This window comes from Parambassis ranga, chromosome 21 (genome assembly GCF_900634625.1).
Source record: "Parambassis ranga chromosome 21, fParRan2.1, whole genome shotgun sequence".
NCBI classification, from domain to species: Eukaryota; Metazoa; Chordata; class Actinopteri; family Ambassidae; genus Parambassis; species Parambassis ranga.
Window position 1 is genome coordinate 7,394,612 of NC_041041.1, and position 24,420 is coordinate 7,419,031.

Sequence of the window (24,420 nt, forward strand, 5' to 3'; positions counted from 1 at the left end):
ATGTTGTAATGACATTGACTATTTATTTGGTCAGAATTCTGACAAAAAAGTCATGTGATGTGGTTTTTACTAAAGGCTGGCTGCTAAAACACAGGAATCAGCACAGCTTATGAGCTGTGAAACACATGGTAATTTCAGGAAAATGATTCATCTGTGTCACTTTCATTCTGACTCTGACCAGCAGAAGGCATTGTGGCGAGGAGGAGGATGATGAAGATCTGTGCATCTCCTCTTACCTCCAGACAAAACAAAAAATATCTGGGAATGACACACACACACACACGTTTCGAGTGTGCATCTGCATTATGGACAAACTCTCAAATGGAGAGACAAACACGATGTGCTCCTCAGGAAATCTTAAATAAATTTGAAGGCCGGAGGGCTGAATCAAACTCCCACATGCCGTCTGCAGCCGCTGTGCATGCATACATATTTACTGCACCCATGTTCTTGTGCTCTCAAGGGGAGACATGTCAACATCTTTTTGCTTTTGTTGAGTATTAAGCAAAGTAGAGCCGATCTCTGAGGGCTGAAAATGTAAAGTGTTTTCAGGTTTTACTGCGTGCAGACGTATGTTTATTTTAAAGTCAGATATGTTGGAGCTGCACAGGCTCAGCACAAGACATGGAGGAAAACATACAAGTGCACTTGACTAAAGCTCCTCATTATACGTGTCAAACTGGGAAAAAAAAACCTGCGTGTGTGGATGTCGGGCTGACTTCAAATTAGCTGGTGGCATCACACTCCTTGGTGCAAACACATCAGAGAGAGAAACAGGAAGAAAACACACTCACCCGAAAGTGTTTTGTCAGAAAAACGCAGCAAGTTTCTCAGCCAGACGGCTCCACCCGCTCTGTGTCTGCAGGATCTCTGCTTTCCTCTCAGTGGTGAGGAGACAGATAGTGATGGAGGCCGAGCTCGCTGCGAATAGCACCAAGGCCCGACAACAGGAGCCATTGTTTGCTCAGGCTGGGCTGCACTGCTCTGTCCTTTCCTAACGCCCCCTCCCTCCTTCAGAGCAGGGCAGGGGTGTGAAGCTGAGGCTGAAAAGAAGACATTTGCAGCCCCAGGCTCCCACTGACACTGCTGCACACATGTCAACCTATTCAGCCTCCAGCAACGTACACACAAACACACACCTATCTTAATCCCTGTTCCCTCAAGAGACTGGTATCCTTTAAACGTTTAAATTTTAGCCTCCTGTGAATTGAATTAGTTCACAGACCTTTTAAGAAGCTCGACCACATCGCTGAAGCAGTGATTTAAGAAAAGTCTGCAGCATTGATAGAAAGATAAAGTGATGTTGCACAGCAGCAGTTCTGGGCCGGACGGTGGAGGAAGTAACTGTCCGACTACCCTCCTACTACGAAAGTCATGTTGAATCAGCATCAGACGGGCAAATCGCTGATTGGCTGTTCAGTTTAGCCAACTGATACTATCATGCTTATTGCTATTTGCTAGCCTTCAAAGACCCTGAGCAGCTTGTGGAGTTCATAGACAGTGACTAGCAGATAGTTCATCCAGTCAGCACAGCCATCCGGGTAGTGACCAAAAACACCCTTTTTCTAGCACGACTGTGTGTAAAATGCAGAGTAAGTTGAGTTTTGTTTACACCCTGTCTATCACGAGTCTTATCTTTTCCTCTTTACCATTATGACTGATAAATACAGTCTACTGCCACCTGTAGGCATGGAGCACACAAAAACATTCTAGTTTAGCCATCAGCTATAGAGGTGGTGCTGTCTTCAAGCGCTACTTTTTGGCAGCAGAAAACAGGTCGCAGCTTTTGTCGTGTTTAGTTCTTTGATGTAGGTCTGGTGCACCCAGGCCTCTGTGGGAGGGAGGAAACATACCTGTCCTGATTTACTTTTAATGTCACATCAAAGACCCAACACAAACCACCTGTGTGAAGCTCTCAGATAACGCATACTGAGCTAGACACATTGTGTTCTTTTCTTTTTGTTACTTGAAACAACTTATTAAAATAATTGGGTATCATTATGTGGAGAATATAATGAAACACTGCAAATGAATTATTGGTGCTGTTTGTTGTGTGACACTTACATCCAGCAGTGTGTGTAGATGCTGGTCCTGGAAAACGCTGTGGAGGAAATCTAAATCCTTTTCGCTGCAGTCCGTCAAAGCGTGAATCTCCTCCAAACTGTCCAACACCTGAGACACAGCGCCTGCACAACACACACATTTATGAATGATTGTATTATTATTATTCATACGACTGATGCTAAGTGATACAAAGACACAAAAGTGGTGGAATTCTTCAGAGGAAAAGAGGCTTTTAAAGGCCTTTTAACTGTTTATGTGTAGTTTGCAGAGATCGCTGTATTGTCTTTAAAAATGGTGGACAGTGAATGTTTGGTTAAACTGCGCCTGTTCACTAAAGAGGAAACTAAGGAGGAGCCTTCCAGTCGGCCTTCAACTGCAGCCTCTGAATAATGTAGCGGCCAAACTGAGACACAACTAATAATCACAGAGACACAACTAATAACCACAACACACAGAGAACAAACAGATACCTACGTTCTGCTGCTAGAAGTCCTAGCAGGTGGGAAGCATTAATAGAAACAGACAAACAAGTAAATACATTGAGAGGTTTGCAGAATATATGAGGAGCACACATCTTGTCATGTTCTTACTTTGCAGACAAAATAAGTGCACATGCAAAATCACAGTGGGATTGAGTTTGAGTATCATACGCACAGTTTACGCACTGCTTGTGAATGAGGCCCAGTATCATTTTATGGGCTGTATTATGCTCACGATTCTGTTTTGTGCGCTGTACGCGACTTATGGGAGAGATTAAACCCCATAGCTCGAGATAATCAGCAGATACCAGTGTGTTCTGTACATTTTGAACAGCAGCAGTTATAACAGGATGCAAAACTGTGTAGGGCTTAAAAGTAGAAACAAAACTTAAAAAAAAAAGAAAGAAAAAAAAAGAAAAACAGGAAGGAAGTTTGAGAGAGAGAGAGAGAGAGTGTGGTACAGATAAAAGGGTTACATCAGTGTGAGCGTACGTGCATGTGTGTGTGTGCACCTGAGGAGGTGGGATCTTCAGAGAAGTCATGGAGTTCCTCAGGCGGGTCGCCGTAGAATGAGTTAAACTTGTGACTGGACACGGCGGCCAACACAGCCCCCTGAAACAGCAAGAGAGGCGTCAACAATTCATCTCATAACCAGGAACAGAGGGTGCATTGCAACATTCTGTGTGTGTGGTGTGTGTGAGAACCTTGAGCTTCCTCCTTGAGTTGAACTTTCTGAGCTGCTCCACGGTCTCTGGCAGGTGGATTTTGTAGGCATAGCGGTCCCTCTCCTTAAAAATCCAACACAGAGAGGAAAATGAATGACACAAGAACAGCGGCAGCTGCCTTTACACATCAAAATCATTTTACTGGTTATAAGGGAAAACTACAGCCACAGTTATATAATCTGTCGCTCTGGAGACGCCTTGTTGAACTGTTTCAGCTTGGAATATAGAAAACCCTGCACTGGACATCAAGTTTTAAACCTGTGATAGATGAACCAGTTTGTAAAAGCTGGTGCATTTCAGAAAATGTGAATGATAAGGTCTTTAACAATAAATTATTGAGTTTTTTTTAATTTCTTATGTTTACATAGAGAAGTAGAGAGAACACAAACGTGCAGTGTAACACAGAAAGACAAAATGTGTGCACATGGCACAAATATTTAATTATTTGCATGTTCACAGCCTTTATTAACCAGTTGTTCATTCTCTGCACATTAGCGTTAGGAAGCCTGCAGGTCACACAAACACTTGCTCAGTTTTTGTTATGTGACTGCTGAGTCAATCATGAGGTTGTAACATCAGTAAACAGAGTCTTACTCAGCTGGAAGTTGATTTGTGTTAACATTAGTCAATCCAAATGTGAACATGTAAAAAGTAGCATTGCATTCTGGGATGCTCTTTAAAATGGGATGATTTGAGGGATGTATCCGACAGCTCCCAGACAAATTCCAAATCTCAGCTCCCCCTAAATCACTGTCCACAGGAGAAGACACCATAAAAGCTTCTGCTGACAACACATGACGAGTTGTAAGAGCGCTGTGCTGCGGCACCCTGTCATTGTTTTCCTGTGTGAAGAGCTTTCCTTGCGATAGCTTCAGATGACAACTTTACTATTCTACTCGCGCGTCACAAACAGGTGAAAACTTTTCCCAACTTTACATTAGTACATGCTCTCCTTTTCACAATGCAGAAAAAACATACATTTTTTGAGTACACCTTCATCGTGCTCCAGGCAGTCATGTCATAAAACACAGTAAACAGCATGTACTTGCATTGTTATGTAATACACTGGGTTATTCTTGGATCCTACAAACTAGCCAACTGTATCAATATCTAATTTCTTGGAGCATATATACTGAATTGCCTGCAGTACCTTGAGCCAGGGGTGGTTGAGAGCCTCGTAGACAGTGATCCTCTCAGCGGGGTCCAGCATCAACATACGCCTCACCAGATCCTTGGCGCTCTCCGAGATGTGTCCCCACTGGCGCGGGTTCATCTACATGCACATAAAAATACCCGGAATGAGCAAACATTCTGGTCCTGACTGCAAATTCTAATCCTCCTGTGCTGTGGTGCGCCTTGGAAACACAACTTCAGAAATAAATGCTCTTAAGTACAGTAAAAGGACACAATGAAGGCTTTTCAATCTGCGGCCCCCTCTGCTTGGAATCTTTTGCAAAATGTTTTAAAATTGAAGGAAGTGCCCTCTGTAGATTCTTTTAAAAAGATTTTAAATGAAGGATTGAAACATTAAGTGATTGAACTGCTTCACCTGATCATTTGGCATTTTAAATTAGCTAGCATCTGTTTTATGTGCTTTATTTATATAATTTCTGTATTGTTTTTTAAATATTTCATAATATGTAAGCTTTATATTGATTTTTTATCTAACTGTAAATTTTAATTGACGCTTGACATGTTTTATATTGAGCTGCTGCCTATCTTGGCCAGGGCACTCTTGTAAAAGAGAATTTTAATCTCAATGACTCCTGGCAAAATAAAGATTAAATAAAGGTGTGTGTTGACTCTAAAGGTGGGGACACTCATTTTTACTGGGTAAACAAACCACACATTTAAACCTTCATCGTTGACCCCTGACCTTGTATTTGCCCTTGCAGATGGCTTCAAAGAGACGCTCCTTTGTGCCGTAAAAAGGGAGACATCCCGACAGGAGGATGAAGAGGATGACTCCACAGCCCCACACATCCACAGGTTTACCGTACGGCTCTCTTTTCACCACCTCTGGGGCCATGAAGTGGGGCGTTCCTACGCGACCTAGGGTGACACAGACAGAGAGGAAGCCAGGTAACGCTTATGAACTGCATAAATATGTCCTCACTTTTTCCTATGAATTCTAATTTTATGCCCCCTGAACTAGAAAAAGGAAGTACTGGCACACTTTTCCTCCCTTTTCCGCTTCTGACACAACACACATAAAACTTTATTCCTACTTATAAAACCATGAAACTACTTCCTATACAAGGTCACATATAACAGGAAACAAACGCTCACGGTTGCTTTGCTTCCTGTTTCTTAAAGACAGAAGGACTACACAGTTTAAACCTGTGTAAGTTCACTTTATTTAAAGGCTTTTAATGTGAAAAGTTGTGACTGTTTGTTGTAGTGTTCCGATTTTCACTTTACACTGTGGGATATGTTGATATTAAAGTGGACAACTGTGTGCACCATACCTCCTGCCACCAGTCCCGACTCTCCGAGCTGGATCGCCACTCCAAAGCCGCCCAGCTTCACGGGGGCCGAGTTCTCTTTGGATGCCAACAGCACGCAGTGAGGCTAAGAATGAAAGCAGAGAGAGAGACACAGGGGTTCATGAATTCATTTTTTGCTAATTAAAGAGCAACAACCACCTATAAATAACAAACATCACATGTGCAAGACACACCCAAAGTATTACCCCCACCCCTCACCCACCGGTGTATAACATCTTCAGCCCCAGTCACCAACTAAGAGTTAAGTTATCTGAATGTGTGATGTTTTCATAACATTTATGGCCTAGATCTGGACATTTATCACTTTCAACATGACACTGGTCTAAACTGCATGAAGGTTAAATGCATCCTGGGTGGCCATGTAAACCCTGCCTTGCTCTACATCGATTTAATTACTAAGAGGATGTATGGTGGTATTTTGGGAGCCTTTTTTTCTTTTACAGTTGGCTTCTCAGCAGATTCCTCAATGTTATAATCAGAGCCCAAAGTGGAAAGTATATTGTGTATTTACTGTGTGTCAGAAGGTCTGCATTCAGCCCTGCCCTGCCTTTCTCTCCGTGTCAGCCCCAGTTGTGCATGAGGAAAGACGGGGGCTGACCACAGTTTTCTCAGTATAACATCACAGCGTACAGCACTTCAGCATTTCTCTGTGCTGGGGAGGGCTGCTTCTCATAACTGCACAGATAGCAGGACAGAGAAGGAACCCAAAAAAAGGACTAGGCAGACGTGCATTTAAAGGTTGAACACACAGTCTTTTCAGGCTGGCAGGATTTTTTCCCTACAGATTGAATTTGGAGGTATTTTCTGTAAGCAAAGGACTGTAGCTTCCGATCTTATGCATACATTGAGTGCCTGGGGATTTCTTTTCATCTCTCACATGGGCAAAGAAACAAAAGTGTGAGTGTTTTCATGGACTTCAATGACTTGGTGAGTGCTGACAGCTTCCTCTTTAAAATATTAGCAAATACGTTTGTTTTGTACGCTGCAGGCAGTGAACAGTTCTCCATTCTCATGTGAATTGCTAGCAGGGAGACATGATTATTCAAGTGGCTGGATGTGTTGATTGATGAGTGCTGTGCACCGATGACAGAAAGTGCTCCTCTGGGAGAAGAGTCATCTGGTTATATATTATAGATTACTAATATAAGGATTATTTCAGATGGCGAGCACCACTCTGACAGAGACAGATGAATTAAAAAAGTGTGATGGAAAAGGCTAGTCTTTGAGTTAAATCCAACAAGACCACCTCTGAAACAAAAGAAGACAAGTCAGGCAGTGGAGAAGACGAACATTTGAATATTTAAAGTCAAACGCCACAGAGCCAAATTAAAGAGGAACTTCTTCTCCAGGAAAAAAAGTTGTGCTGGTGATGTGTAGAAGAAGATTCTAAGATTCTGAATGACTTATCAGGTCTCTACTTCACCCTCTTTCCCAGCACTTGACTTGTTTATTTGTTTGTTTGAGTTTGTTTTGGTTTTTTTATTTAATATAACACAAAATATAATACTACAAATATTAGACAATACTACAAATATTCAGCCTGGCTGAAGCTAACTCACTCATGCACTACATCATCTCTGCATCATTCATTCCATTCGTTTTCTTTTCCTCACATTGCAGGACTGAGACTCAAAAAGACATCATGACGATCTCCACCACCACACCTGCCAACAGCAGCTACCCGTGTGTAGATTACAATGCCATGCAGATCCCGCTGGCAGTGCTTTACTCCATAATCTTCATCATGGGTTTGGCTGGTAATGTGGTGGCTCTGTGGGTATTCTTCTGCGTTCACTCCAAGAAGAACTCTGTACGTGTGTTCCTTATTAACGTAGCATTTGCAGACCTGCTCCTGGTCTTTTGTCTGCCCTTCAGAATACTCTATCACAGCCAGGGTAACAGGTGGAACCTAGACCCTACATTGTGTAAAGTGGTGGGCCAGTTCTTTTACATGAACATGTACATAAGTGTCACTATGCTGGGGCTGATCAGCTTGAATCGATACGTGAAGATCCATCGTAAGTCTGGGATGCAGTGCTCAACTAGGGGGAGTGCTGTTTTCTGTGCCTTTGTCTGGATTGTGGCCTTCTGTTTCATTTTACCCATCCTGATCTCAAGGAACCCCCCAAATGAAAACAGGTTGGTGATCACAGTTTTGTGTCTTGCTGCTTTGGTGTGAAATGAACCACCTGAACATGTTTGTTGTTTACAGGTGTTTCCACTATAAGGTGTTAATTGATCAGAAGTGGAAGGCCTACATCAACATCTCTGTTCTAGTTATCTTCTGGCTTGTTTTCATCGCTCTGATTGTGTCATATGGGAAGATTGCTCTGAAGCTCCTGAGGACATCCAAAAACCAACCAGCTCTCCCCAATGCGGCACGCTACACTCGAACCGCCAAGAAGTCTTTCTTCATCCTCTTCCTCTTCACCATCTGTTTTGTCCCATATCACCTGGTCCGTGGTTTCTACATAAGAACACAGATCACGACAACCTCCTGTTTCTGGATGGATGTAGCTGACAAAGCCAATGAGGTGGCGTTGTTGTTTTCTGCCCTCAACAGCTGCCTGGATCCCATCATGTACTTTCTGCTGTCCTCTTCTGTGAGAAAGGAGGTGCTGCGTTTGGTGAGCAGTGTGCTGTGTACGCGCAGTGTTGCTGTGGGCAGTGGGAGCAGCTCCACTGCTGACTTTGATTGCAGGAATGGGAGGACTGACAACGGACAGCCAAACATCACCCTAATACCCAATAGCTCAAGGGAGAAAGCAGCTTCTATCGCCAACATTGCAGGGCTGTAGATAAACTCTGAGGCAAAGAAACTCCATGTTTTGAAACAAACACGCTAGGCAAAGCTGAAGGAAACATAAGTGTTTTGAAATAGACACCACTGAGGATCTCTGGAAGCAGACAAGAAGCAGTTGTTAAATTTTGCCAGTAACACCTGGGTCTTCGAAATGAAGCCCATGTGGAACCATCAAAAAACTGCAGCTCCGTCCCACAGCTCTGAAAGTGAGTCTTTCCCAGTCTGGAATAAAAACAGTTTTGGTTGCTATTGATGATTTCCTCTTATCTATAATACAGGGGACATAACACACTTGTTTATATTATATTGGACCTGCCAACATGGCTCAAAACAGCTGTTCAAGAATCATGCAATCATCAGGCGATGTTCATCTTCATGTTTTACAGTCACTGTGCTTTGTAAGGAAAACATATGGGAATGAAAGTGAGTAGTAGAGTTTTCTTTAAGACATTTCTGCACTGAAGTCCTTGCATTTGAACTTTCTGAATGAAAATGACCTGGATGACTGAGAATTTTCAAGAAAGGCAAGTAGGCACTTTTTTAGTTCAAAAGGGTAAGCTTAAGTGTTTCCACTTTCATGTTGGTAATAATAGTGCTGCTGTGGAGCAACATGTGTTCTGGGCTCAGTGCTCTGGGTGGTCAGTTATGCTTTTGTGTAACAGAAAACTTGCGTACAATTTAACTGTAATGTAATATACAATTAGGAAATGTAAAATTGAAGGAGCATTTTAAGGGACTATAATACATAGAATGATTTTTCTCCATCAATTTTTTTGCCTTTTTCAAACTGTTTAAATTACTTCACTTTGGGAAACACATTGTTTTTTATAGGTACTTAAATAGACTGTCAAGCCCTGATGACAAAAAAAGTGACTATAAGAACCCCATGCTTCACTGATCAAACGCAACAAGAGACGGAGGAGGTACAGACCTGAACTTCGACAAGGAATTATCAGCCACTTTTGTTTTTGCAAATATCAGACTATGTTTATCCTGAAATAAAAAGATAACTGAAGTAGTTCAGTGTGTGTTTAGTTGTTTAATTTAAACAGCAGCGCCACCTTGAGGAACAATAAATATAGACAGCGAGCTAAGCAGCAGGCACATAATGTGATAATGTGCATGTGCAAATACACGATTTTAGAATAGAATAGAAATACTTTATTCATCCCAAGCTGGAACATGTCACTATTGCGGCAGCAATATACAGGCACTCAGCATACTAAACATATACCTCTAATGGTAAAAATAAACAGTATAGACACTATTTACAGAACATAGTAATATATAAAATATAAATACAACTCAAAAGTGTGCAATTTGAAATGAAAAAACTAAAGGAGGAAATAAAACGGCTTAGGTAATAAAAGTGATGGAGAGCACAGCAGTTAAAAAACATGCTGCAGAACGACTGAACCTCAAACCACACACCGTGTGCATTTTGTAATCATGTCTAATAATCGAGGAAGCTGAAACAAGTATAGAAAATGCATAAAAAGCACCACGCCTCACAAACAAGAAGGCTGCGCTTAAAGGTTTACCATAAGAAGGAGGAAGCTGCACAGCAGCTCAGGGTAAAGGTGAAGAAGCATCGTTAAGTTCCTGCTCTGAATCATCTCATCAGAGCTACTGCCACAGGTACGTACAAAACAAACCTGCCCGTGTGTGTCATGGTTCTGGATGTGAACATGTTTGTGAAGTTTCTGAAATTCTGAATGGAGGAATTTGTTTTTTTAATGCTCATAAAACAAAAGATGCTGGTAACTACATTTACTGCAAGAGAAGAGTTGAGCAAGAACCTTAACGTTTGTGAAACAGTGAAGTTGCTCTGACATGATGGCACAACAAAACCAAACCTTGATCACTACTTGAGTGAATGTGTCCAACGCTTTCTATCAGCTCTGTGAAACCTTTTTCTCTGGAGACTTTAGCAAAATGTATCACGCACACCTGAGATCGAACAGATGCACTGAACTATTGCAAATACTTTTCTAATTGTGTTAGACACCAGATTATGTAACTGTTATTTTGCTGAAAATACTGAAACAGAACCTGTTTCTCACCAGATATTATCACCAGAATTCTGTATTCTTGTGCTGTTGCCCTTAAAACCACAAACACACACAGCCACACACCCAACATGGAAAGAGTCGCAAAAGTTCGTCTGCACTGACAACTTAAACAGATATCTGATGACTATTTCACACCCTCAGCTGTTTTTAAGCTGACGATGAAACTGAGTTTAAAGGTTATTTGAAGGGTCATCTCACAGACTGATTACAGCTAATTTATTTTCATTTCTCAAAAAAATATATGTGGGTGAGACTTCCTGGAAAAAAAAAACAAAAAAAAACGCCCAGACACCAGTTTCTGTTAAGGTTAGATAACACAACATATGTTAAATTGAAGTTGCTGCTTCAAAAGCTCAGCAAGTGACAAACTGATGCAGTGATTTTCCAAGGGGTGCCCAAACTTTTGCGTATGACTGTATAATGGTCAAAAATACCAAACAAAAAACAATAGAGTGATTATTATCTTTAATCGATTAACAAATATTATCAAACTTCTGTGTGATCTTGCAGATCAAATGGAGGACACGTCATCTACATTTCAACAGGGCAACAGTTCCCCCTCCTCCTTGGATTTCTCCCTCTGCCCCACTGCTGCAACACTCATCTTCCTCCCCTCCATCTACGCACTCCTCTTCCTCACTGCTCTACCAGGCAACATGCTATCTTTGTGGGTCTTCCTGCGGTGCATCTCCACCATCTCCCCCACACATGTTTATCTGTCCCACCTGAGCATCTCCAACCTGCTGCTGTGCCTCACCTCGCCCTTCCTTGCAGCCTACTATGCCCATGGGTCAGCGTGGGCACTGAATGACATCCTGTGTCAGCTTGTCCTGCATGGTATCACCCCGGTGCTGCACATCAATATCTACATAAGCCTCTTGATCCTCACGTGGGTGGCCCTTTGCCGCTTTGCAGCCCTCATCCAGAACACCCATGCCTCCAGGCCAAGCACCTTGATCACCCTTCTGCCACATGGCTTCTTCACTCGCCTCACAAAGGTCACCTTTGCCAACACCGTGTGTGTCATAGTGTGGGTGGTGTCAGTAGGGGGTATTGTCCCAGTGACAGTTTACTACTCAGTAAATGAGGCGATGAGCAGCACCACATCCACAGAAGATGAGAAGGGAGAATGCATGAAGGTGTGCTACAGTCCACCTGTGGAACTTGGCGGCAGTACGTCTGCGACTCTCACTGTGCCTGTTATAATCATGTTCTTTGTGTTTTACCTGCTGGTGCTGCTGTGCTACATGACAGTATTGAGACATATCAGACGCTCACGTCGGAACACACCCCTCAGCACCTCACAGAACCTACTGACCCGAGTGTTCCGCAATATTGTGGTTATCCAGGTAACTATGTAATCAAAAGTGAATTAGGGTCATATAAAAAATACAACCTTTTCTAAAATAATGGCACTCTGTAGCACCCATTTTTTTTAATCCTATCTTTTTTATAAACCACCTCCACACAGGTTGTTCTTTCAGTCTGTCTGCTGCCGTACCACATCTACAAACCCATCTTTATTTCTCTGGCCCATGATCAACTCGAGCTGGCTTTCACATATGGCCCTGAGATCTGCAATTCTTGTCATCCACTCTCCACTTTCATTGAGGTAACTGAACTGGACTTAATGATGAAAAAAATAATCCTTGACTACTTCATAGAGATTTAAAAATGTCTTCCCTCTCCAGCTGAAGAACTGCCTGTTTCTCCTCGCTGCACTGAGAGGCTCAACTGATCCTGTGATGTACTTTGTGTTGGACCAGAAGTTCCGTCATCAGACCCTCAAACTTTTAAGGTGCAACCAGAAAAACCAATGGAGACGACTGATATTTTGGTCAACTACTTCCAATCCGAAGGCTGAACAGACAGGGGAGGGAAATGTGGGGACAGCTACTGCAGATTTAAGTCATGAAAGTGTTTTATAGCCAACACAAGAATTCTGCGCCAAAAAGCATGCTGTCTTTGTGCTCTCAGTCAGTTTAGTGTATTTCATATTGTCAAATATATTTGAATGTTTGTATCCAAAAAGGAAAAAAAGGCTGAAGGTCAATAAAACTACTCCAACAGCTTTTATTGTGATCCAAAAAAATGTGATGTAGTCTTTAAAGTATGCACACAAGTGTTTGTAGAGCACCCCTCAACCCCTCATGTGCAACAATAGGCTATAAATATTTGATACCTATGTGTCATAAACCTTGTTCAGTAATTGTGTCTAAAATATAGATGAGGGTTTCCTGTGTGTGCACCTATGTGTGTGTGTGTGTACGTGTACAGAAGGTGTGGGAGAGCGTACTGGGAGGCTTTTCAAGAAGACAATGTTCTCTGAAGTGTGGCCCCTGCAGATGTGTGTGTGTCTGTCCCAGGGGTCTGGACAGCTTTTAAGACTGAAGCAGACAGTAGAGAGAATCCTTCCAGTGTGCCTCACCCACAGCAGACACACAACAGAGGATGAAACACACAGTGCACATACAGACGTGTAGCCAGGAGAGAAGGCATGCACACCAACTGGAAAAAAATAATGAGTGATGAGGCCACTATTGGAGCTTTTCACTGCCTGTAGCTGGAGACATACTAAAACTGTAAAAGTTCTCTGTAAGTATGGGTACGGGAATACTCAAAACTTTTGGGTAATGTTATACCACCGATAGCATAAGAAGTCTCTTGTATGACTTTAATTATCAAGTGGTGATCTCCAGGGCTGAGGCTAACTAATACACTGAGCCAGGCATAGTTTCATTGGTTTGATTGATCTTCCTGTTCTCTACACAAGGCATGTGGGGAAAGTGAAATCTCTGTTTAGATCAGATGAAAAAATACAGCTGCAAAAACATGACAAATAATGTGGTACACAAAGGTGTCATTTTGCCATCAATATTTGACAGCTGAGGTACATTTGAACCCAGGCGTGCATATTTGCAAGCATGTTTGTGTGAAACCTTCAGTGACAGAATATACACCTCAAGGCCCATTGGCTGCCATCAAAGAAGCTATTAGCTGCGCCATACAGCTACCCATTACCACACAAACAGCCATAACGACACTGCTAATAGTCTTCTGCATGCATCACAAAGAGGTCCGAGTGGACTGGGGCCATTTTACCTTGACAGCCGACATTCACTTATCACTTATTTAGTAGGGAAACAAACTGTGTCTACACACACACTGTTAGTTGCTCAGCAGCTTTTTGTGCTTATGCTTGACTTAATTGGTTTAAGTTGTTATGAGATGGACTGCAACTAACTCATCCAATCATCTGCAAAATATTCTGATCACTTACTCTTCCTAAATATTCAGATAATACAGAAAATCTAACACTTACTGTGTACAGTACTATGTGGTATCTGAGCAATTCATTGAAAATTGTCATTAGTCAGATACCAAATCTACAGTGGAATTATTCCTTAAAATCAGTGGGTTCATGTACAAAGACTCTTTAAAGAGTGCAAAGGGGACAGATTATTGCTCACATGACAAGCAGAAATTTCACACATGCTGACACAAGTGCAACCTTTTTGCTGAGACACCTGAATATTTTAGAAACTAGGAGTTAATGTCTTCTTCCAGGAGTTCTCCTCACCTCGGTGTACCAGGAGAGAGAAGAAATACTATTGCAAAGTAAGGTGTAGGCCTGTGTCTGTTCACTTCCGTTCGCATCAAACATTCTACTTTGTTTAAAGATTCCTCAGATGACTCAAAACACAGTCAGGATCTGTGCTTTCAAAGCAGGCCAGAAAAGAAAGTTCACCTTCACACAGGTATCATCATGTGCATTCAGAACACAGACAGATAAACTAATTCTATCTGCGGTGCATCAGCAATGAGCTGGGGGACCAAAGACAAACACACAGATCCACAGAAAAAGATACACAAACACGCAGGTGCTGCTGTCACAAGTGGATGTCTGTGGTAGTGTGAGTGGGAAGATAACTACAAAGGCATCATGGTGATTTATGAACATCAGGATTTAAATTCAGTGACTTTCACGCATGGGAAGAAGTGGCACGCTCATGCTGATACATATTCAACAAAGACATCTTTGTTGTTAATGCACTGCGTGTGTGGGTACATTTTAGTGTGTCCCTTAAAGGGCATACATCTCAGGCGGTACATCTGATAAGCTGGAGAGAGGAGCTCACAGGCGCTGTTAAATAGTGATAATAGAAGTGAACACCACCCTGAGCCAAAGTCAAAGCTGTATTTGTACCTCACTGATCACATGAGGAACACAATATTTGTTCACCAAAATATTAAATTCACCAATATTTGTACCCATGTTAGAGAACTATCCTCTAAAACAGTGTCACCAATGTGTCTGCCGCTGAAAGAATCAATTATGTTTTCCCACTGACAGATCGCGTACTAGTTTTTGGTCAAACTAACAATGATACTTGAAACTGATGGCACGTAAGGGTCAACTTCCTCATTTTCAGTTCCAGTAAATGCCCTTTTCATTGTGGCATGTGAGAACATCAAGCCACACAGAAGGAAGTGTCTTTTGTTGAGATACTGTCTCCAGTGCATCATATTACAGGAGAATGACACACAAGCACACATACCTGATAACAGAGCGGCCAAAAAAGCCGAAGCACTAGTGACCGAAGCAGTGCACAGCTGGAATTTAACCACAGCACGGAGGTAACATACTCTGCGAGAAGTGTGTGTGCCAACGGCCCTCCCATGCAGCGCACCTCACACACAAAAGGTTGACAATGCAATTGTAATGCAAATTGTGTGCACAGTTGTGGTTACCTGGCCTGGTGTAGCCGACTGTAGCAGACCTCTGGTCTGTGTGAATTTAATTCTGTGAACGTGTGGATGACTGTCTGGAATAATACATCCCGCGCTTCTCCACATTCATCACGCCCACTAAATTCCAACCAATCACACAATTGTTCTCGCACACCACTGAGAGAAAAAGTTCTGCCCGGGCCATGTGTCCGAGAGAGCTGCAGAACAGGCTCTCCGAGAGAAAAGTGACGTCATTTTGTGGGGGTAACATCCGCAGTGAAGAGCGAGTTCTCTGTTCTCTTTGAGTGTGGATCCAGCTTAACTATGAAGGAGGTGTGACCTATGGTCAGTAAAAGAAGAAGACAGTGGTGGACGTTTCAGGGTTCACTCACCAAAAAGGTAACATTATGTTAGCAGCTAATTTAACATAATTATGTTGCCCTTTACATAACCAACATCCTGCAGGTGACAGCACATTAATTATAATGTTCAAATGTAGAACTCTGTTGTGATTTCCTCAGACATTGTTGCACATGCTGTCTTCAACCTGGCCGAGTAGTGGTGTGTTTAAAAGCATCTAGCTTTGTAAGGCACTTGATGTAGATATGGTCGCACTGCCATTCAATTTCATAGGGTCCCTAAACATTATTTCAGAACTTTGTAATTTGAGAAAATGTTGACAATTTTGAAAATGTTAGAAGATAGTTTTCATACTCTAGTCCCTTTTTTCCCCAACCTGGATATTCCTGCCATTATACTGCATCTATTCACTACTGCATATAACCCTGCTCTTACACTGTGTAGCACTGACACACATCCAGCTCGCCCCTGTGAACTCTCAGCCTGGCTATCGCTCACATATAGACAATGAGCCTAAGCCATTCATTTAGCAGGGATCCACAGAAAAAGACAGAGAAATAGCAGGGTATAGACTGATGACTAATACCAGAGTACAATGCTGAGAGGGAGAGATCAGAATCCACAAGCTGGGAGCCAACTGTGACCATATAATATGCATTATAGGTCTCTCAGAGAAGGCAGTAAAATATGCATAAAAGGGAGGTACTGCAATTGAGCCCAGTGAATATCACATAAAACACATTAAAGTCTCAGCTGGGAAGGCTGCAGAGAGAGCTGTGTTTATTCACTGTGTATGCTGAAGGTCTGAATGCAGGCGGGCCCTGCTCATTAAAGGAGCTACCTGCAAATACCACCGGACTGACACACAGCCACACACAAATGCATTGACCTTTTAACACAGACGTTCAATCACATATCTATTCTGCGGTGAGAAACTCTTATTTTGACATCTAAATATACAACCCAACGTATAAGCTAGCTGTCAGCACACTGTTTTCTTCACACACAGTCACACTGTAATCTGAAAGACAGAATAATTAGCTGCCTCAGCAAATGACACCTGAATTAAAAGTGGTTTACATCCAACAGTGAGTCTGTCTGAGACCCGGGTCATATCGAGGAGGCTTTTCTGCTGATTGGTCTCTGATTAGCACCATTAGATGATGCCAGCTGATGACGGGCTAACAAACTCTCCCATGGCACATTAGATATCATTTAATCAGTGAGCTGAACACTTTCACATGTGAAACTTCTTCTGTTACAGAGAGAGCAGTCAAGTCAGCTCAGCTCAACATCTGGAAGAGGCAACCGCATCGTCTGAGGGAATTTTCCATTTGCTTGAAGTGGCTTGCACTAGCTATGATGACAAGTATTTCCACAGAGTTGCTTTACAGTCGAGCTTCGGCCCACCTTGAAACACTGCTGATTTTTTGTCATGTAAATGGTCTGAAGTGAGTTAACAGTGGGTTCCTAGTTATTGAGAACAGCAGAATTTTACAGAATCTTGTTAGTGCAACTGCATTTATTTGTTTTGGTGAATTTTTATTTAAGAATAAATCAGTTTTTTCCAGAATTTTATTGTTTTCATTGAAGCTGGTGATTCTTTTTTTTCAGTGTAATATTTGTTTTGATTCTTTTAAAAACAACGTTTTATTGTTCAGATGTTTAACTGACTCAGTTTTGTCTTTAGTTTCTCTTAACTTAAGGTGCAACTTAGTGTATTTAACACACCTTTTTTTTTTCTTTGCACTTTAACTCTTTAAAATATATCACATATATTTTAGGGCTTAGAAATGTGTCAAATCTTTACATTTCTGCTGCATGTATTTTCAAGCAGCTATTATCTTCTTTTCCTGTAGATGGCAAACATCAGCAACAGTTTCAAAGCTGTGTTCTCAGTGCACTCCGGACATAGGGGCTAAAAGTTAGACAACTGTGCCTGGTTTTGACTTCTTGAAGAAGACCTACCTTGACATCTCTGTGGATGACGTTGTTGTCGTGACAGTAACGTAGCGCCTCAAGGATTTGTCTCATGTAGTGACTGAAAAAACATTAAATGTCACAGTTAAGTGTTTGTTTACATATTTAAGTTATAGTTGCAAGTTCAAACATTTAACACCTCACCTGGCCACTGCTTCACTGTAGACGAAGCCAGCGTCTGCCCTCTTCACAATCTCAAAACACAGGTCCGCTCCATCCATACTAACAGACACACACACAGTGAGGGGCATAAAGGTCATGGCAGGAATACGGGTGAAAAGGAAAGGTCGCTCTTATTAAAACTTCAACATTTTACTGCTCTGTGATTGGCTGTGGAGGTGAAATGGAGACACAGGTCAGGAGGAGAGAAGCTGTAATTATATCTCTGTGGGTGGAGGTGGAAACAGCTGGAAGACGGATGCCAACAATATTCTCGCTAATGTTTTCATTGACACAGTTATTCTTCAGAAACATGTGAGATTTAGGAAGATTTTCAAGCTTTTATTATTATGACCTTTAGTGTTTAAACAATACAGACATTTCGTAAAATGGATTTCTTTCTTTCTTTTGTCAGAACCTTTAAAGGAAATGTTCTACTAATATTGACTATTGACCTAACTCAAGTATTTTTTAACAGTGTAATGTATTTAACAAAGCAAACTTGAAACTTGAAGCAAAATTGAATTAAGCTTTGATCGAACTTGAATGTTTAGGTGTCAAAGCAACTTTAATTTTCTAAGGCCCCGTTCACACTGGAGAAAGTCATTCCAGCTAGAGTAGGATTGAGCCCAGACAGCCTTTAAGCTGGATGCGTTCAGACCTATTTTAAAATCTGGCTAGCACACAGTTGTGTCCGCACTCAATCCGGCTTCATCCAGCGTGTTTGCTGTTCTCCAAACCACTAGGTGGCGCCTCGTAATATGGCTAATGATGTGGCTAGCCGGATTCGCTAGCCACATTTGCGTTCACACCTGAGCCACATTTGAGCCAATCCTGCTAGATCCACCTCTCGAGGGTGGATCTAGCCGGCTTGAAATCAAACTGGATTCAGCCGGATTGGAGGTGTTCACACTCGGAAAAAAACACATCTGGATTGATCTGGATGCGGCCAAATCCTGCTTAAGCCACATTTTTTCCCCAGTGTGAACGGGGCCTAAACGGTTGGCAAACATGTTCCTTTCAGAGAATATAGTCACACAGCTCCACAATACTAACTGTCCAGGAAGAGCAGTAATGGTAAAGCTTAATGCTTTGCACCTCTAAAATCCCTCTGGAATAATTTACAAAACAGATCCAGCTCAAACAATGTTAGTTAAAACCCAGCTGTAGCCAGAAATGACAGAGTGATTGAGTGCACAGAGAAGCACCACACCTCATAATCAATACACAGACTTTTAAGCTGTGGCTATTAGGCTCACTCACACTGTCTGTGCTCTTTAGATGATGCTTTATTTACACAACACACACACACAAATACAATGACAACCGTGAAATGCACACACACCTAATTGTGACCAAGTCATCTATCCACGGCTGATTCTGTCTCTCATACAGTAATTGCTCTGTTCCCATTCCTCTCCAAATTACTGAAGACCCGCTCTTTATAGTCACTAAACCTCTGTGCCAATTAAACAGGACTTGGCTTCAGTACATCCTTATTTCCTCCACTCTTATTATTTCACTACACTCATATTTATCCTACCTGATTAGCAAGGACTGAGACCTGGAAGAGGGAAGCTGTCCGCATGCTGCCATATTTACTCTGCTCTTAACTGGCTGCTGAGAACATCTCAGATCAACTTGCCTGTGTGTGCATTAATGTGTATGTGGCCCTAAAATCCCTTTCAAAGGAGCTCCGATGCATTTCTTTGAAAGTTTCCTCTCCATGCAGTGAGCCGTGTGATAGAACTATGTGTGGATTTTGAGGGTTTGCCTGTTCAGCGATAACAGAATTAAACGATAAAGGAATTAGTTCTGGAAGAGGAGCAAAGATGAAGATACGGAGCGGGGCTGGGAGGAGCTCCGGGGAAGGCACAGCTTTTAGAAAAGCTGGAGGTAGCGGCAAGTGTGAAATCTTAATCTCATCTTTTTTCCCTTCTTCATGTATATTGTACTGCACTCATCCTATGAACACACACACACATCCCTCCTCTTCCCTTTTTCTTACCCCACCCCCCCATCCTCAGCTAACAAGCTTCGTCATATCAGTGTTGATTATATAAAACCACTGCAGGGTTCACTTTGGCTCTGTCCTGCTAACGCTGTCATCCTTTTCTCTGTCTGCTTCCTGCTCCCCAACAATACCTCACCTTCACACTCTTCCCACCCTCCTGTTTCCTGCAGGTATGATCATATTTTTCCTTTTACACAACACACATACACACACATATTGGCGTAAGGCTGTCTTATATGTTCATACATGATGAGTGCCAGTTTGTGACTTACAACTCAAACACCATGTAGAGCATCCCATCTGAGCTGTAGGTCTCCAGCAGCTCCACGATGTGGGGGTGCTTCAGCATATGGCAGATACTGGCCTCCCTCTTCAGGTCTGAAAACACACAGAGAGAGGAGCAGTGAGATAAACATGCAGTTCAATACTATATTAAGAGACGACACGATTAGGGCTAATTATGTTGCAGCAGAGGACCAAGTGGATCTCAACTGGTCTAAATCTATTGACCTAAAAGGAGAGATTGCATATCTATTAGTCTAAGAACAATTGATGCTGATTGACCTGATATTCCCCATTTCTTTTCACAGTGCGTCAGATTTTCACTGTGCAAGGTTTCATCACTGCTAATTTACATCCCTTTTCAGGCATGAACTGTACCAATTGTCCCGAGCTGCTCTTTAGTAGCACACAGCAAGGGGATTGTAAGTGCCAGATGCAATGACTACTGGAAATACTGTATAGTGCCTGTGAGAAAGGCTGCAATCTCAGGGCTGAGAAATTAAGGTAATATCTGAAGCCTGATTTATGCTTCTGTGTCGAATCTACAATGTAGCTGGGGACCTGCAGCCTGGCACCTTACAGGAATGCAACCACAACAACTGAGATTTTCTGCTCACAGAAGGCACACTCAGTTGCATGGTATTTCTCTCCTTTAAATTTCTATCTTCTGTTGAATTACAAACAAACAGAATATGAATCATCATGTTCATCCACTGACGTGTAGGTATTTGTATTTCCATGTCAGTGGGTAACAAGTTTGTAAAAGCCAACATTTCTATAATCTGTTAGGTTCAGAAAAAAAGTTGACTGTTAAAAATGTACTAACTCCACGATGATACACCCCAGTTCTAGTTGCCATTGAATTACAACAAGTAAACAAATGGAAAGTGCACACAGTGGCACAGAAACATCACTGATTCTGTGCACAATTGTATCTATGTGAGAAATGTAATCCCTTCAATTACTTATTGGTCTACCAGACGGTCTCAAGAGCTGGGAAAGCCTGGTAAACCTCAAAGGGAAAGAGCCACTCAGGCAGCTTCGTCATCCAGAGGGAGCAGTTGCTCAGACTCCCTCTGGATGACGGAGCTGCTGTTGCTGCCTCTTTTGTAAACTTCTAAACATTTGTGGCTATAGGTGAAGGTTGGACAGGACAATTGAAAGTTGGAAATAATGGTGCCTATCATAACATTCAAATGCAACTTTCACACAAACAAACAGACAATAAAAAGCAGCTGTGATCTATAGCAGAGAAAAAACAGGACATGAAGATTGATTAGTGACTGTAGATGTAAAACAATATATTTTATATTGAATGTCATAGTGCAGCTTTTATGTGTATCTGATGTCATTCCATGCAGTGTTACATGTCAGACCCACTTGAGATTTGAGACCAGGATCCTCAATCCGACATGTTAAAATTACAGCATATGTGTCTGAAAGGGGTTTTAGCATCTGAGGTTTTCATTGCACCCCTTAATGTTGAGTCTGACACATGGTATGAGCAGCTGCTTGTTTCACCAGAAGGATAAAATATGTGAGAAGTCCACACTAACACCTGTTTCACCCACACTGTGCAGGAGCACAGACCAATCAGAGAGAGTTTTTTTTACTGCAGCCCCAACAAGAGCACAGACAATTATCCTCAACAAAGAGAGCTGGAACCAGCATTTCCATTCGTTTTAAAAATATGAACAGGTCACATTTTTCTCCTGCACTTTAGTATTTATGAGGTCCAGCATCTCATATTTTACTTTTTTGGTGTTTGTACCACATCAGCATGTCAGAAAGCTGGCAAGCAGATTCCTCATTCTGCCCAAGTTCACTTAGGGTTTGGCATCCTTGTTTGAAAGAAACCTTTACACCACACCTCTGAAATGCCCCCACTAGTCTTAGTTGTTAAGCCTTGCAGCTCTCCCAACACATCTTGGCATTTCAAATGATCCTGCCTACCTTAGGGCTTTCTGCAGCTTAGCCGTACTGGTGTAAATGGAAAAAGCATACAGCAGCAATAAGAGGTGTGCTCCTGAAAAAAAACCACGATGATGACTCATCTGCAGGAGTGTCTCTGTGTATGCAAATTAGCAACAAGTCTCCACTCTTTGCTTTGGTTTAAGTGCAGTTTGTTTGCATCCATCCCATTATTTCAGGTACTCTTACTGCAGCCTGGCAATGAGAATCTACCATTTTAATTGGCTCCTAATGAAGAGGAGGGTTAATGAAGGGGGTTAGTGAAGCTGAAAAGAACAATGCAGGCTGTTTAGCGAAATCACTCGGGAGAGATGGCACACAGGCAAAAATATATAGAAACACAAAGCTCTCCTAATGACATAAATATAGTAACAAACATTTCAGTGTATTTTCTTGTGTTTTTTTGTTTTTTTAGAATAAAAATACAACAAATAAAATTGATGTGCACAGGAACAAGAAACAGCAAATCAATATTGTGTCAGGGTGGAATGGTTCTGTCATGTAAAATGGGATATACAGAGCTAGGATAGACAGCAGCATGTTCAGGGAAAATTGCTGCAAAACTGCAGCATGTCAGCGAATGACAAAGACTTTACAGTCAAATTTATATACATGGCTGAGATGGTGACGAGTCATTAACTGTATCTACTGGTGTGTACTGGAGAGTGACAAAAAATTACATTTACATCATACACTGACAGGAATTATCAGGTTGGTCTGTGCTTATCATTGTTTTTTAACAAGTATCACACGAATCAATGCAAGTTTGGAGATTGAATTTGTAACAGCAGGGATTTGGCTTTCAGTATGAAAATCTGAACAGTCTATCATATTTCATCCATCTCTCATTTCTTTGATCCATTCATTCAAGCTTGGCAGCTGTTCTGAGAGGTTTTGAAGCCAGCAAGAAAAAAAATATACATCATATTCATGGCCTTCCTGCATGAGCCTACTCTCAATCAACTCAGGGGAAATGCACCACCAAGGGCACTTAACTGTATTAACTGTTAATATCAGACTCTGCAAGTGAAATAGTCAAGCTGTTCCAATGTATAAAGGCTCAATATGCACAATCTGGAGGGTAAATATTCCACATTCTCTGTGAAATATTTCCCTGGCTGCCTCTGCTGCTGGAAGTGATTTATGGACAAGACTGGATGGGAGAAAGGTGGGGGCTGAGTGGATGTGCAAATATGTAGCACGCAATCGCACCCACACATCCACACACATAACTATAATGAAAAGTTGGTGTATTGTCCATGTATGCAGTGACATTTAATTAAGCTCCAAGCTGAAGCCACGCGTGCTGCTGTGAGCCTGGGCGCTAACATTAGGCTAATCCTCAGAGGAGAAGCAGCAGGCGTCGGCTAGCTCTAACATGATGCTAATGCTGCTAAAGCTGGGATAAGTGGTTACCTTAAGGGCATTGCAGCCTGCCACATTTAATGTCATCTGATGAGCTTGCTGCTTATGTCTGTCACTGTAACTCCTGCCGGAGATTATGAAAGATACTCCATCAAATGAGAAGCAAATTACCACAACACAGAGCTAAGAAAAAAAAAAAAAAAAACCGCTGCGGGGAAACCACTTTTATTGCTTTCAACTTAAGCCTGTGTGCATGTGTGTGTTAATAAGAGCAGTCAAAGCCAGCAGTATGCAATACAATATTGCAAAAAAACGGCAATGAAACATTTATAACCAACTGTTCCCCCCAACTGTATTTTTGATCAGGGGCCATAAACAATACATGATACACCAAACAAATATTCAAGGAACTTGTAACTAATGTTATGTTTGCCTTGGCATGTTGCAGGCTTTAACTAGCTGCTCAGCTGATTTTAACATATATTTCTATTTTCAGCTTGTGCTGAAGGACTGCTGTCCCGCGGAGCTGCAGAACTACAAGTGTTCCTGCACAGCTTTTCTAAGTTATACAGCTCCATTAATAACAACTATGGCATTATCGAATGATGTACCTCTGTTTGACTCTCTATTTGGAAAAGTGCAAGAGGGAAGTGTGTTGTTGTGTTTGATCCATGGGGGCAGCCAGCGTTGGGCCTTGTAGAGGTTAAATGCCCAAATGTGACAAGTTTTGTAGATTGCCCATACATTAAGATCCAAGATGGCACAGAAACACTAAGGAAATCTCATCCTTACTTTTGGCAGATCCAGGGCCAAATGTTGATTTCTGGACTTGACTGGTGTGACTTTGTGGTCTATGCACAGGAAGACCTTTTAATTCAGGATACCCAGAGATGAGTAGACCACAGAAA

At 41.9% G+C, this 24,420-nt stretch overlaps 3 protein-coding genes across 9 annotated transcripts in view; 2 read left to right on the forward strand and 1 right to left on the reverse strand.

Annotated features, from left to right (window-relative positions):
- The window catches only part of caska (calcium/calmodulin-dependent serine protein kinase a), a 92,167-nt gene that overhangs the window by 21,318 nt on the left and 46,429 nt on the right, over positions 1-24,420 (reverse strand). For all 7 annotated transcript variants that reach the window (XM_028394376.1, XM_028394374.1, XM_028394371.1 and 4 more), the window contains exons 3-11: positions 20,167-20,272; positions 17,866-17,943; positions 17,710-17,782; positions 5,737-5,839; positions 5,145-5,320; positions 4,419-4,541; positions 3,248-3,331; positions 3,056-3,155; positions 2,065-2,186 (exon numbers count right to left, since the gene is read on the reverse strand). In XM_028394376.1, the coding sequence (XP_028250177.1) occupies positions 2,065-2,186; positions 3,056-3,155; positions 3,248-3,331; positions 4,419-4,541; positions 5,145-5,320; positions 5,737-5,839; positions 17,710-17,782; positions 17,866-17,943; positions 20,167-20,272 (965 nt within the window). The remainder of the gene's footprint in view (positions 1-2,064; positions 2,187-3,055; positions 3,156-3,247; positions 3,332-4,418; positions 4,542-5,144; positions 5,321-5,736; positions 5,840-17,709; positions 17,783-17,865; positions 17,944-20,166; positions 20,273-24,420) is intronic.
- On the forward strand, positions 6,425-9,529 carry gpr34b (G protein-coupled receptor 34b). Its single transcript, XM_028394380.1, has 3 exons — positions 6,425-6,702; positions 7,396-7,914; positions 7,988-9,529. Exons 1-3 carry the CDS (start codon positions 6,695-6,697, stop codon positions 8,571-8,573), a joined length of 1,113 nt encoding a protein of 370 aa, XP_028250181.1. The 5' UTR covers positions 6,425-6,694; the 3' UTR covers positions 8,574-9,529.
- Positions 10,114-12,617, forward strand: gpr82 (G protein-coupled receptor 82). The gene is made up of 4 exons (XM_028394379.1): positions 10,114-10,216; positions 11,161-11,999; positions 12,122-12,262; positions 12,342-12,617. Exons 2-4 carry the CDS (start codon positions 11,166-11,168, stop codon positions 12,576-12,578), a joined length of 1,212 nt encoding a protein of 403 aa, XP_028250180.1. The 5' UTR covers positions 10,114-10,216; positions 11,161-11,165; the 3' UTR covers positions 12,579-12,617.